General features: G+C 40.9%; 2 protein-coding genes across 2 annotated transcripts in view; both read left to right on the top strand.

Moving 5' to 3' along the window:
- The first annotated feature begins 68 nt into the window (after window positions 1–68).
- Window positions 69–2,284, top strand: rps28 (ribosomal protein S28). Its single transcript, XM_008333698.3, has 4 exons — window positions 69–188; window positions 474–521; window positions 1,506–1,628; window positions 2,159–2,284. Exons 1-3 carry the CDS (start codon window positions 150–152, stop codon window positions 1,626–1,628), a joined length of 210 nt encoding a protein of 69 aa, XP_008331920.1. The 5' UTR covers window positions 69–149; the 3' UTR covers window positions 2,159–2,284.
- Window positions 2,285–13,233: 10,949 nt separating this feature from the next.
- angptl4 (angiopoietin-like 4) overlaps window positions 13,234–15,053 on the top strand; it is a 5,639-nt gene continuing 3,819 nt past the window's right edge. Inside the window, exons 1-3 of the mRNA XM_008333699.3 lie at window positions 13,234–13,871; window positions 14,577–14,687; window positions 14,818–14,890. Of these exons, the coding sequence (XP_008331921.1) occupies window positions 13,356–13,871; window positions 14,577–14,687; window positions 14,818–14,890 (700 nt within the window). The 5' untranslated portion in view covers window positions 13,234–13,355. The remainder of the gene's footprint in view (window positions 13,872–14,576; window positions 14,688–14,817; window positions 14,891–15,053) is intronic.

The raw sequence follows: 15,053 nt of genomic DNA, 5'->3' as shown, positions 1-15,053 counted from the left end.
GTTCATCATATTGATATCTAAATACCTTGATATATTCAAAATAAATTAATACATTTGAAATTTCAAAACTTTGAGTCAAATAAAAATATTCTTCGCGATATACGCCGTCCCTGCACCACGTGACTTCCTTTCCGCTCTTAGCCGACAACATGGACGCCAGCCGCGTGCAGCCGATCAAGCTCGCTAGAGTAAGAAACGTGATTATTTTTTTGTATAAGACGTACGTGTGTGGATAAGCCGATAGAGCTATGTATTATGTACCCGTTGGTGTCAGAATAGTGACGCTACTTGAAGTTTTAAGTAATATATTTTTACAAAGCTGTGCTCACGCCAGGCTCCCATCATGGAGGCCTATCAATGCGTGGTTCACTTACTACCTGGTAGAGTTTAGTCTAGAAACTGTATGTACCAACATTAGTGAGAGATTTAATATCTAATATGAATGTTTGATTATTTTTTGTTGTTTTTCTTAGGTCACCAAGGTGCTCGGCAGAACTGGTTCCCAGGGACAGTGTACACAGGTATGCTAACAATTGGTGAACAATCGTTACAGTAGACGTTTTGCTGTGAACGAGTGCCAACGAAATTAATTTGAATTTGCGTGAATCCATGTCAGAGTTTTGTCAACACAGTGCTAAAATTGTTATTATAATGTTAATGGTAATATATAAACAACAGAGTGTAACTGACTCTTAACATTTAGTTCTATCGGTTTCAACAGTTAAGGTGTTACTACAGTAATTATATTGAATATTATGTATAATAATATTATAATATACTTAATATTGAAAGACTTGTATACAATACTTAAATATCAAGTCACATTTATTGGTTCTTGTATTGTTCTTTTTTGCCTTTATATAAGTTGTGACAGTGGTTTAGGAATAGTTTAAAGTTTCACATGTTGGTGGGGCAAACTAGACTCCAAAATGTTACATGCCTTATTGCACCAAAATATTGTGCAGTAGTTGAATAATACTTAAAAGTGAGCCTGTCAAAGGCTTCTTAGACTGATATCTGTTTAGGTGTTTCATAGTCGCCTAAGTTGTTTTATGTAAGAAGGCATTTTACCTGCCCAGAAGGCTTATTCAGTTCTGACTGCTAGAAACAATCAATCTTTCAGCTTCCCTCAATGTGGTCATGAATACTCTTTTTAGAAAAGTCAGTACAAAACAACACCTCCACATAGACTAACCAGGAGATTGACGTTATATCCTTCACACCTTAACCCAGATAAATACACCACTCTGCCAACAGGTCAGGCTCTCATATTGGCTTTGTTTTACCATAAGGGTCCTATTCAGGTATTCAGCCATTTGGCGTCTAAATACCAAAGTTTTCCCAGCAGTCTGTTAAAACTGAAGAAACTTCTTGGTACAGGGGTGAAATATCTTCAAGAAACCAAAACTATCCATTGCCTAATATCTTTGGGCAAATTCCCTGTTTAAAATGTCATTTGGCTCAAGTTTAGTTGAACACTTAGTAAACTGCTGTTTTTCTCCCAGGTCCGTGTTGAATTCATGGACGACAGCAACCGTTCCATCATCAGGAACGTGAAGGGCCCAGTCAGAGAAGGAGATGTGCTGACACTTCTTGAGTCTGAAAGAGAAGCCAGGAGGCTGCGATAGGTGAGGAGACGTGAACATAAACATATATTCTCACCTGTTTACTGACAGTTAACAATGTCTATTTGTTTAAAAATGTGTGCAAATATTGCTATTTATATTGCTATTTATTAGAAACCTTTGTGTGGTTTAGACAAACCTTATAAATTGAATAGCAATTTAAGGTATATACCAGTGCTGCAAGTCACCAAAAAAAATCCCTGCTTTTGAATGCATAAATGCCATTAAAGGATTCAACATTTAGTCAGTAAACGGCCATAAAAGCTTGGTTGAAATCTGACATACTACTTGGTAGGACTGATTTAAGCCTCTCTTTTTTTCTTTAATAAATAGGTTTTTACTTCACATGTTTTAAATGTTCAGTGTAACAAGAACACCATGAAATATCTAACAGAATGTGTATTTTATGGGTGCATGGTTAAATGCAATTTCTTAACTTTTCTTTTTACGTTTGTTGACTTTCCACAGCACACATTGAAACATAAGTTATTTCTGTATTCTTATATATATTGTTTGACCTTTTGTCTTGACAGTTTCTCCTGCAGCTGTGAGGTGCCAATCGAGTGTCATGGAGTAGAAGAAACATCACATTTACTCAAAATGGCAGGCCTCAATCTTATTCTGGTTGTTTTGGAATAAATGTGGTTATTAAGATAAAATCATAGAGGTCCTGTTCTTATTTATTCAGACATCAGTCTGCAAGTTCGTTTCATAATTTATACTGCAAATGTAATTCTTAACATGTCACAGCAATAGCTAGAATAGCTGACTACTACGGTTAATTTAAGTGTATGTAATATACATGTTAATGTAATTAACAGTCAGCTGCACAGATTAACTACATGAACAGTTTTTAACTGCCTTTCTATGCAGTTTCCATAATTAAGCGTGTTGCAGACCAGTATTTTGAACACCCATGGCTGGATTGGATTACTTGTAAATATCTGAAGTATAAATAGCCTCCAAGTCAATATTTAATAAAGGCAGAGAAGATAAGCACAAATCACAGAAGGTCCCCTGTAGTGTTCAAAAGCACGTTATATGCACTCATCGGGTTATTTATAAAACCATTAAAGTAAACCAAAAAAAATTTCTTCTAATATTCAGTGCCTCGATTCTTGTTCTGTCCTACAGGTGGCGCCATTGTTCTTGGTTCGATTAAGTTGAACCAGTATTAATCGGCCATCTTAGGCTTATTTTTTAGGGAAGGTTCACTTTAATCTTTTATTTAGGTACAAGATCAGGGCATGTAGCAGTAATTCTATGACCACCAAATAAAATTGTCAACATCCAAAATGAGGTGAGAGTGAAATTAGAAACAGAAGACTGTGGCATATCACGTGGACAACCACTTTGTCACTAACTGTAGTTACAGCTCGCCACAGGAGAGAAAAGTTCTATGCTCTGTTTCCAAAAACTTGAGTCTGATTCTATTACTAAGCTCTGCACTGTTGAAATGCAGGGAAATATCTGTGCATGATTTTTGAAAACATAACTAAATAAATCACTGCATCATTCTGATTCACCAGAGGGAGAAAGTTGCAAACAAGAGTTGTACTGATCATAAGACCTTATCTTTGTTGTTCAGACATGCTATCACAGCAGCCTATGTGCATTAGGTTGATGCATTTTTATGTGACATGTTTGTTGTTTTTCACCATCAAATGGAGTGATTGAAAGGTTTCCAGACTCCAGTCTGATGATGGAATTCACTGGTTGTTATTGCTGGAAAACAGGTCAGTGGAACAGTGGGTTGTGATGAAGCACTTCTTCTGTTGGATGTACTGTATGTTTACCATAGGCTTACTGTAGATTTTACTGTTACGCTTTATTGCTTTGACCTACTTTTCACTAAGCGAATGTCTGTCTGTAAATGGCAGTGTGCGTGGGCCACGCGCGACAGAAAGAGAACAGTAGTGAGAGCAGTTTGACCCTGTCATGTTGAAGTGGGAGTAGGTTATACAGGAGCTGTTAAAACGCTGTTTATGTTCTGTTGTGCTCCGTGTGGTTGATAATAAAGACCCTAACCATTTGATATTTAAAACATGGGCCACTTGAAAGCAAACATCAAAATCAGACTAAATAAAGAAAAATATCTCCCGTTTCTCCCAGTGTTATCACAGACCAATCTGCTCCACTCATGTGATAGACGGCGTCCATGTCCAAGTGGACATACCTCTATGCAACTTGATACTATAGCACATTTATATTCAAACTGAATTGCACTGACTGTTGACAATTCTGCATCAACATCTTCTTATTTTGACCTGAAGGAGCCAAAGGATTTCAGTCGACAACAAATCTTTGGATGAAAACAGCTCTGGGTCTCATCTTACTCATTCCTGTCATCACTATTCCACACCCTCCATCTTTATCCACCCACTGACCTGTGGTTGGCATGTGTTTACCACTGCTTTCACTCCCACACTCCCTTCCTCACTCATTCTCTCCCACCCTTTCTCTCTCTGTCCCAAGGTCAATCCCTGTTTGTCTGTGTTCCACCAAGGTCCGACTGCAGCTCAGAGAAAACACCGGAGGTGGACTTTTAACTATCCTCCAGTTAACGTTTACTCATAGTTTGGGAAATTAAGACTTTGAACTTTGAATTATTTGTTGACAGCTAACATGTTGTATTTTCATACTTTAACATTAGTTCAAAACGAGCTAAACCGGCTATTTTTTTACTTCTGGCTGACTTTATGCAGATTTTTAATAATTCAATTTAAATGTTAAACCCTTTTGCCAACATTTCTCACAATACTTTTAACTGGCAGAAAGTCTTCAAATATCCTGCACTTGTGCTTGGCACTGAGATAGTTTTTCAGTGAGATTTTATGAAAAGTTAACTTCGTATTTCATAACTGAATCCAAAGCTGTTGTGGTCATTTACACTCCTTACCTGGGGTCTGACAGATGGCAGAGTTCACCTGTGCTCAGGGTTGTTCAAATTCTGCAGAGATTGTGATACCTGTGAAGAATGGTTCAGACAAATCTTTCTGGAGTTGGGGGGCTTAGCAGGAGGTTTTAAGTTTTGATTATCCCATGCTGATAAACAGGATGTGCATCAAGGAAGTCACACAGCCTCCAGCTGAGGAGAGAGAGGAAGAGAGAGAGAGAGGTCTGTGATTTACATACTCTGATCCCGACCATGACCTGGGTCATGGCCCTGAAACTCACAAATGGGGCCCGTAGGACACAAGGATGGGATGTCAAGAAAAACAGTCACCCTAGAGGTAACTAAGAGACATTCCACGTCCTCTCCCTCTCTCCCTTTTTTTCTCTCCTGTTTCTGTCCTCTCCCTTCCCTTTCACACACACACACATTCTACATTTCTACGGGTCAGTGAACTAAAGTTAACTCTTAGTCTTGTCAAAACTGTTTTTGTTTCCTGCTGTTAGCTGCAGAAGGATATGACTGCACTCACAACCTTCAGCTTCAATTAATGAGCCAACATTTGAAAAGTGGCTGAAAGAAAAATCTGTATGAACAAAAACTCTACCAGTAAATGGTCATAGGCCACTGCATTATTTGTTCATGTAGACGAAAGTAGGGCGACTGTTTGTAGCCATGACAACAGTTGAGCAATGGGAGAGAAACAGCTGCTTGGAAATCGGCATTTGCAAAGAAGTGTTCTTTTGTGTGCATGCCATTCTGACAGGTATGGTAAACAGACAGGAAACAGGACTATTGGCTCAAACATTTATAATCCAGCTATAAATGTTTGGTCCAACAAAGCAACAACAAGAATTAGCTCCAGAACCTTGATGTTTTTCAGTGGGTAATAATTAACATTACCTTTATGTTTATATGTGGACCAACAACATATGTACAGCCAAGTGTTTACATGACGAAGCTCACTGGCCTTTCCTGTCACAGCCATGTGTAGGCGTTTGTACTTTCGGTTTGAATCTTCATCCTGTCTAAGGTTGTTTATTTTGGCTACACTTGCAGCCAAAAACATAAATAAAAAAAAACCCCTCTGATTTATTGTCTAATTCCAGACTATTCAGTGTCATTGTGAATAATTGTTAGGCTCTAAATGTGGCCTTGAAAAGCCCCGCTGGCCTGTCAAGGCTCCATCTTTATTCACTCCATCCACCTTTCAGCAGAATAAACTGGTAATTAATAATAATAATGTACCTAAAAATAAGAGTTAAGAGAAAGAAACAGTAAAGTTACATCAGTTCAAAGAGTTATCCATCGTCATGTAAGCACAAGGGGTCAAACTCATCGTGGGAAGGTCAGAAAAACAAGTTGTCCATTTATTTTCTGTAGCCTCAGTTCCCTGCAGTGCATGTAAGTTGTGCAGTGTCGTTTCTGCACAGCATAAACTGCAGGTGCAGATGCAGACAGAGGAGAGGAAAAACAGGTTGAAACACAGGTCAGGTGCTTTGGCTGTTGATTACACTGAGACTTGTTGTTTTGCTGTGATGGTGCAGAGAAGACTGTGGATCCCTGACTGAGGCACATGTCCTTCAGTTAGTTACCACTGTGACAACAGAGCCGTGTGGACTCTGACATGTGTAGTGAGGTAGGACTGTACTACTGATGTAGGACTGTTGGTGCAAAACTCATGTGATCTCTTGTTTTTTTAAAGTGGGGAGATTGTAGTTCAACTTTGTCTTGGTGACAGATTAACAATCGACCCCCAGAGGTCCCTGGGACTGGCCACAGCCTCCAGTATCAGTGAAGATGTTTTTGTTAAAATAAAAGAGAATCTTTCAAATATTAATAAATAAATATGTTTGTATTATTTATTCAGTCTACACAAGGGCAGTTAGCTGCACAATGGCTTAGAGGAGCTAATTGAGTCCACAGCAGGTTTGGCATGACTGCCATTAAAATATTGCGTAACTGCTGTGAAGTACACTGTACACATTAGACTTCTTTGTCCAGTGATTCAGTAATCCGACCAGGAAAGTGCAGGTCCTTGAGTCTGTTCTGTCTTTGTTTCTCCACAGAGTGAAAGGCTGTGTTCTTCGCTGAAGGTACAGGGAACGTAAGTACAATATTAACACTCGCGTTGAAGCATCACACATCAGTATCAAGTGTCTTATTATTCCCTTTACATACGGAGGTATTAAATGTGAATAAAACTGGTTGCACCAGAGAAACACAGTATAAGATGTATTCATATTTTGACTAAAGTGTCTGTGCCTACGCAGCTGCTGCAGTGGTACACTGGTAGGTCAAGACTCCTCCTGTCTGGAAGAACACTTTGTAATTCAAGCCTTCTTTCCTTTTCCCTTCTCCAAAACAACCAGCTGCTCAGTACTTGACAGTAAAAAGGCCTTCTGTCAGTAACCACATCTTTCCCAGAGCAGGCCTCATTCAAGCCTTAATCCCTCTTCTGTTGGAGTGCATCCTTCACCCGACCCACTTCCACTTTCACTCCTGTTGATTAAAATTAATTGGGCTGTGAATTGGCATCATTGCGATGAAGTTACTGATACCCAGCAACCTCAAGTGCTCCTCACTGCAAGGGGGGAAACATGGTTTGTGCTCAATGTGTTCTTACATCAGTTCATGGGAAAAGCAGCTCAAATCCAGTGTTCACATCAGCAAGGGGCTGATTTTTGGTGACAGGGCCTCATCCTATGGGGAAACATTTTTAGCTGTCTTCTACTGGGGACACTAAACTAAGATACCAGGAGTGACATCTGGAGCTTGACATGCTTACTATAAAAAACAGGACATGGGAAACATCTATATGTCAAGGAGTCCCCAGATGTTTGGAGTTTTTTCCACTTCCGTGTTTGACATAGGAGTCAGTCTGGACCCTGTAACTTGGTTTAACCTCTGTGGAGTAATTGTTTTCAGAGTAATTGAGAAAAGTAAAGAAATATTGTAATAATTGTAATCACAAAGACATATTCGCCCAATGCAGGGCTCAAACCCACAACCCTGAGAGATTAAGAGTCCACCCTGGGAGACATGCAGACAAAATAAATTTAAAAATATATATATTTTTCCAAAAAACGTCACTATACTTTTTCAACATCTGACCAAAAATGTCAGGTTGAAATTCCATAATTTCTATAAATCAAATGTTCAAATCAAACTTTCACTAACTCTGCAAGGAACAGAGAAACATGAGAGAAACATTTTAACATACAGTAAAATGACTTTCACCATCCACCTTTCTGTACATTCTTTCATCTGTGGTTGTGGTGCACTGCATGAAAATCCCCTCAAACTGAAGCCGGGCCTTTATTTCACCACAGTTGTGTAACTCTGGATTTCCCATTTGAAAGAAAAAAAAGATCAAGGCCAAAAGACTGACCATAAAATTCCCTCAACGTTTTTTTTCCTTCCGGCTTCCTGACTTTCTGTGTCCATGTATTCACAGGTCTGGTCTGAATGCAGCCCATGCATTTTAGTCAAGGATGAAGTCCTAAACTGTTTGCATTTGAATGTTTGGCACACACGGGCAGAGCCAAACCCAGAAATACTGCAGATGAGTGTAGATTTCCACCGCCTCAGAGACCAGACAGCAGACACAGCAGTTGCTGCTGAGGTCCACTCTGGTCTTTTGAGTTGATCCAAATTGGCAAATTGTGTACATTCTGCAGCTGGGACATTTGTTACATTCATGAGCAAGGAAAAAAGAAATGAGGGAAAACACAAAGACGTTGTAGATTTATCAGCAGTCCTTGTCTTTCCAACATGTTTCACATGGCAACAAAAAATACCAACGCAGTTGAGAAAAAGCAGAAAGCCCGTTTGTTTGTATTAGCACAAGTCTACACATGTGTACAGTGGATACAGAGCTTAGAGGAACGTAGAGACGGACGCCGGCATGGCAGAAGGACACAGGTTCATGTCGGTTTTTGTTCTTGTGAATCCATGCTCAGCTGCACAAACAGGCCAACATGGAATGTCCATCGGACAAGAGTATTTTATAGTTCATCTTACATAACACATCCTGGGTCACATGTTTTTGACCCCAAACCGGGAGAAAATGCAACAGTTTCCTCCTAAATGAAGAATTCTCATGGCTCCCAGGAGAAACATTTAATGTCCAGTTGGAGGCCAAACAGACACTTGGCAAGATTTTATGTTGATCTTAAAATCATATTTTTATGGCTTTTAGGGCAGTTTTATTTAAAACAAATTTTTGCTTTTCTTAAATACCAATTTTTAGAAAGAATTCTGCCTGCATGTTTTTTTTAAAGCTATTTTTGCTCTATGTTTTGGCCAATTTGTGAAGTCCTTATTTCTTAGGGTTGGGCTGTAGTTTGAGTCACCAAAGTCAACTCTGCATTGTAGAACTCTGAATCACAGAATTCAATTCCAAATATCTGTATCCTTTTAAATCAGAGTCAAAGTCACGGAGTTTGGGACAAGTCCCTATGATTTAAAATGAAAAGTTGAACTTTGAACCCAGGCTTTTGGGCCAGGGTCCGTTGCAGTGAAGAGATTTTCAAGTGAAGTCTCCTGAGTGAAGCCTGGTTTTGGTGAAGATGGTTGAAGTCATTTTGATTCAAATACCCAGGGTTTCTAGTCTGGAGTCTTTTATGTCGAGTCCAGGTGTAGGGTTTATATATGTGTATTCACACAACAAAGTTTGCCCTGCAATTAACCCATCCTTGAGGAGCAGGGGGCGCACACAGCAGCGCCTGGGGAGAGAAGAATGTTCTTGGTTCAAGCTCCAGACACCACAGGGTGGTCCAAGTCAAGTTCCCAGGGTTTGAAGTCAGAGTCTGCAGTAGGTCAGCTGAGAAAACATGTTGCACTTATTGTCCAGGTTCAAGTTCAAGTCCACACATTAAAGTGTAGTCCAGGGTTTAAATCTAAATCCACACTGATGCCATGATATGACACTCAAAGAAAGCTCAAATGTTTTTTTTTTAAAAATCGGTGTGACTTGGGTTTGGTGACATCACCAGTTAAACAACAACTAACCGGTTAAATTACAGTGTAGTGCATCGCTGGGCAATTTATTTAAAGCTGAGGGCTGTTAACGCTGGGGTGTTATTGCATAATTCAATCTTCCTGATCTGTAAAAACTCCAACAGTTCTGCTTCAGGGAATGTCAGGAATCTTGTCCAAAAAAAATACCCACAGATTATAGGGGCAACGAAGAAGAAGAAGAAGATTCCAACCATTTGTGTGGGAACTGTAGACTCTTGATACATGCTGGCGATGTAAAACTAGTCAAAAGGACAACATTATACAGTCCACACAGGAAACCTCATCCCACATCCCAATCAGAGAGCTTTCTGTGCTGAAGCAAACAGTAGTAGGGTACACCCTCCAACACTAGGGGGCAGAAGTGTGTTTTCTCTGGCCGTGAGCTGTTTTTGGGACAGGAGAGTTGGTGAATGGCAAAGGTTCTTTTGCGGTGTTTGTGCAGTAATGTAAACGTACGTGTATCTGTCAGCAGGTTGTCTCTCCTCACTGATATTTATCCCTTCAGCCTAAAAAGAAAAGAAAACTGTGATTTATTCCTGCAGCTGAGAAACCAAACTGGGACATGAACAGGAAAAGTCATTTATTTCTCAGTGGGACTTCTTTGGTAAGAAAACATAGAAATGTGTAAGAATGGGGAAATTTTGATATTGGCAATAGGAAAGCTGTAAAAACTGCAGTAAACATAACTAGAAAAGCAATAAGACGAAGCCACAGCCCCGATGTGGGCTCCAACATTGGCCTACATACCTGCAATGTGTCGGGACAAAACAAAACCTGTGGACAAAACCATGTGAGTCTCACTTTCTTTTGCCTACGTTGCTACTTTAGAGAATACAAATACAAGCTCTGGCTCGGGGGCCGCTTCCAGGTGCAATGACCCAGTTTCAGTTTTGACTGAATAACTGGGACATTTACTGCATGTCATGGAGATAATTCGCTATCAATGTTTTTAGGCATGCCCTATAAGACTATCACTGGAATATGAATTTGCAACTTTAGGTCGAGGAAGACAATGACGCTGATGTCAGTCATTTGTTTTATGTGTAGCCACGACTGACATCGCAACACTGAACTGGCAACAATGGCATTTCAGAAGCTAAGATGCAGGTCGAGATTCAGGGAAACGTATTTCAGTATATGCCCATTGCCAAATAATTGTGAAAAACCAAATGGAATTTTATACTAAATATAAATACAGAGTACTCACTGCTCCCCGGGTGTTTAAAACTGCCGACTGTTCATTTTGGCGATGGGTTCAAAGCAGAGGTCACATTTGGTTTTGTGCTGTGGTGAGCTGTATCACAATGACAAGTCGTTCACTTTCACTTTCACTTTCACTTTCACGGAAACTAGTGTAGTCATGCAGTCTCTATTGATGTAAATAATGTCTAAACACATCATAGACTTACTGAAATGTGTCGTCTTTGTCTTCAGGTTTTATCAAAGTACCATTTGTACAGACCTGACCTTAAAAATGAAAACTAAAGTCATTAGTAAAGTCATTAACTATCAACGCCATGGTGTTTAGCATGTTTTTATTAAGATGACGTATTTGTGGCGTTTAGTCAAGCCTGATATTCGTATCCTGACACCTTGCATGTCTGGGCATGAGCCTGTAAACTCTCGTCTGTCTGGCACATAATAACTGACTTTATAACCTGCATGCACTTCTGGAAAAAACAAGTGGAAAAATTCAGATTAATTAGCTCGAACCGCTAATAAATCACAAAAAAGATCAGAGTTTATTCATGGGAAACTACCCTCACAGGCTCCAGCACCTGCTCTGTGTCTTGCTCCTTGTTTTCCATCCTCTCGTTCATGTCTGAGTCTGGGGGCGGCGCCAGGATTTACAGATGTTCTGTGTTTGGAATCTGGGTAAAAGGTCACCATGCCGGCAACGAGATGGGAGCGGACATTTTGGGGAAATTGAATGAGCAGCTGTGGCGTGCACAGGGTCGGGGGAGTGATCGGTGGTATACGACCGCATGGCTTCATGAATGTTAATGACGGGGTGCAGAAACGGTAGAGTCCTCCAGGTTTATACATTAGAAAAGGAACCAAACAAAGAAGAAGAAAAAAAATAGTCCAGGAGTGGAAAATAAATGCATTCACTCAATCCAGGAAAATGGAAATAGTTTTCATGTCATTTCACTGACGGACTACTTCAAACAAATTTAGCATTCGATACCTGCTGCACATTCCAGAAGGAAAGGATCAGAGGTCAAGTCAGAATAAGTAACGAGTGGGTCAGTAGTGTTACCATTTGGAAAGGTAAGAGATAGATAGATGACGGAAAGAGAGAGAGAGAGAGAGAGAGAGAGAGAGAATGATTGATCTATAAGGACATATAAGGAAGATTAATCAACACGTCAGTCAGTTTCAACTTACAGAAATTAATCTCTTGGGCAAGTTGTGATGTCATTTGAAGGAAATACGACTCTGAGTTAAAGAAGAAACGCCTGTGTTCTATTATTTCTACCCATTCTTTGGTTATCCATGTGGAAACCCCTTTCTTTCTCTCTCTCTCTCTCTCTCTCTCTCTCCCTCCCTCTAAGAGAAGGCTCCGAGGGATAATAGTGTGGTTTATTACATTCCTGACACATTAGTGACAGCTAACCCTCAGCAGCGTCAGCAAGTCTCCCAGTTACCTTTCACCTACTTAGGCTGGGCTGCAGTGATGAAAGAGTTAAAACCCCGCTCTTTCTTTGAGGTCTGGCCCCTGATCACGTATTGCCTGTAAACTCCTCTGTCAGAGTTTGGTTGAAAAAAAAAAACCTCCAGGCCATGATGTGGGCATTCTCTGTGCTGTGAACTTTCCCCTAATTCTCACAGTCGTCATAGAACAGATCTGAGCTGAGGAGAAGAACCTCTGGACACATGGCCCACATGTTTTATCAGACATGACATGACATGACATGAAATATAAATTAGATATAAATTTAAAAAAAACTTTGATAAAACGTCAATCCTGGCTTCATTTAGAACACAAAATCTGATCTTTTTAAAATTTAGAATGTGGAATCTGTCACTTTAATACGTAAAATGTAACCTACATTTATTTCAATTCTACACATTTGAATTAGTAAAATGATACTAATAATTTTATTATATAATTGTGACAAATGTGCATGACAGGAATCTAGGTGTCACTGATCAGGATCATGTCACAATAAATTCAGTCACAACAAGGTAAAATATGAACAATTAATAATAATAATAATGGTGCAATTGTCCCCCTCAACTTTTTCTGGATTTTAAAAATTAAGTAATAATAAAATTTTTGGTGTTGGAAAAATCCAATTTAATTTGATTGAATTTGATTTTTCAGCTTTTCAGTTATCTCTCTTATTTTGGGCTCCTCTGCACCCTGTTTATCTTTTAATACTTTACATACATTTTTATTGCAGTACGCGTGTTAATGTAACATCATCTGACAATGTAGGTGTTGTTCTTGTGTTGAGTTCATCCATTGTTCAGTTTCCTCCTGTAGATACTACAGTCCCTGTCCCCCACAGTGCAGAGATAAAAGCTGTCTTTTTGTTATATCATGTCCCTCCTCTGCCTCTGACATGAATAGCTAACAGGGAGGTGGAGGAGGGACAGAAACCTGAGATTACTGCACCCCTCCCTCCTCTCAGTCAGCCAATGGCAGGCAGCCGGGAGTTGAGGGCTGTAAAACTATATAACTGCGCTGCCTGTGGCTGCACAGACAGGAGATTCAAGCTCTCAACTCATCCAATCCCAGAGGACAGAGAGGCAACACTGCTCACTTCATTCAGAAACCAAGACGTCTCATTCAGAAACTGAAAGAAACCATGAAGACAACACTGGCCACACTTACCCTCTGCCTGGTGGTGCTCCTGGCCACAGGTTTCCCCTTTGAGAGGAAAGGTGGGTCAGCCGCCGGCGGTGCTTCTAAGGAGAAGCGTGTGCAGTACGCAGCATGGGACGACGTGAATGTCATCGCCCACGGTCTCCTGCAGCTGGGCCAGGGGCTGAAGGAGCACGTCGACAAAACCAAAGTCCAGATGAGGGACATTTCCACCAAGCTGAAGGTCTTCAATCGCACCGTGGCTGAGCTGGGCGCGGAGAGCCACAGGCTGAGGTCGGAAGGCGAGACCCTGAAGGTCCAGGTCCGAGGGCTGGAGGACAGAGAGGTGCAGATGATCAATGTCACGGCCGAGCTGAGGGAGAAGGCGGAGGAGATGCTCCAGGAGAAGAGGACAATGAATGACAGGATGAACAGGCTGGAGCAGAAGGTGGAGAACATGCTGCACGAGACTGACACAAGTGCAGGGAGCAGGAACAAGACTGATGCTCACAACATCCAGGTGAGGAACTAGTCATTTTCATGTCTGTGTTTTGGTTAAGTCATAATGATATATTGAAGAACTTAAATTAAGGCCTGTGTCATTGATCCTCTGCTGAATGTTCAAAGTTGAACTCTTGTTATTACACAGCAGCGATATCCTGTATTTAAAAGCACATTTTTTATGCCGTAGATGATGGGTTTTCTGTAGTCTAGGACACTTTGAGGCTTTTACAGGGTGCACAGAGGGTAAGCTGAGGGTGGGGTTCAGGGGAGTAGAGGAGTGGGGGTTGAGGAACAAGTGGAGAGTACGTGCAGGGGAGCACGATGGAAAGGCTGCCACACAAAGGAGCTTGTATGCATTAAGCCAAAGAATGCATGGATAATTTTACACAGCTGTCAAACTTTAGAACCGTGGACCACATGGTACGCACGAGAAGAAGCGTTGGGTGGATGTGTAGTTACGGGAGCTGCAGCTCCAACACCTCAACAAAGGAGCAGCATGTCAGCCTGAAAGGCAATATATTGGGATGGAAAATCCCACACTGAGAAGGAGTTACATAACCCGAGAACAGTGGGCTGAAGAGGAGAAACACTTATCTTTGAATGATGCCCATTTCAGGGTGTTAGTGAATCCCCCATGACCCTCATGTGGGCCAGATTTGTTATCGTGTTTCATGTGCAACAGTTACCTTTGAAACCAACCCTTTTCGTTTTGTTTTTTCAGCTGATGCTGGAGGCTCAGAACAAACGCATTGATGATCTGATGGAGAGGATCCGACTCCAACAGGAGAAGCTGGACAAGCAGAACATGCGCATCAGAACCCTGCAGAGTCAGGTGAGCAAGACTGACAACAGAAACAGAAAAAACAGAAACCTGAGGGCATTCTATAGAAACTCAAAGTCGTGGGTTGTTGTGTTGCAAACATTGTAGCCACAACTTTATATATAGTTCTTTTTGGTTCCAGGTCCAGTTACGACTGAGAAGCAGCAGCACCACGGGAGGTCCTGCCATCCTGGAGCAAGGGGACTCACCACTAGGTAAGTAAAGCCCCTGAAAATCCTCTCCTAACGTGACATTGAAATCTCAAAGTCCACTGCACACAATGTGTCACACCACCATCTGTTGAGTGAGGCCCCAAAGGAGCTTACATCTATGGCAATTAAAGTCAGGGAGTCAATTCGTTGCGGGTGTTGCTGGCGT

This window comes from Cynoglossus semilaevis, chromosome 20 (genome assembly GCF_000523025.1).
Source record: "Cynoglossus semilaevis isolate Cse_v1.0 chromosome 20, Cse_v1.0, whole genome shotgun sequence".
In the NCBI taxonomy this organism is placed as follows: Eukaryota; Metazoa; Chordata; class Actinopteri; order Pleuronectiformes; family Cynoglossidae; genus Cynoglossus; species Cynoglossus semilaevis.
Note: the sequence above shows the minus strand (reverse complement) of the source record. Positions and strands in the feature narration are given on the sequence as shown.

Excerpts from the sequence above, each read along its gene's own strand:
- rps28 (XM_008333698.3), top strand. The coding sequence starts at position 150 with ATGGACGCCAGCCGCGTGCAGCCGATCAAGCTCGCTAGA. Across the intron at positions 189-473 it reads AGCCGATCAAGCTCGCTAGA|GTCACCAAGGTGCTCGGCAG; the intron begins GTAAGAAACGTG and ends TGTTTTTCTTAG. Across the intron at positions 522-1,505 it reads CCCAGGGACAGTGTACACAG|GTCCGTGTTGAATTCATGGA; the intron begins GTATGCTAACAA and ends TTTTTCTCCCAG.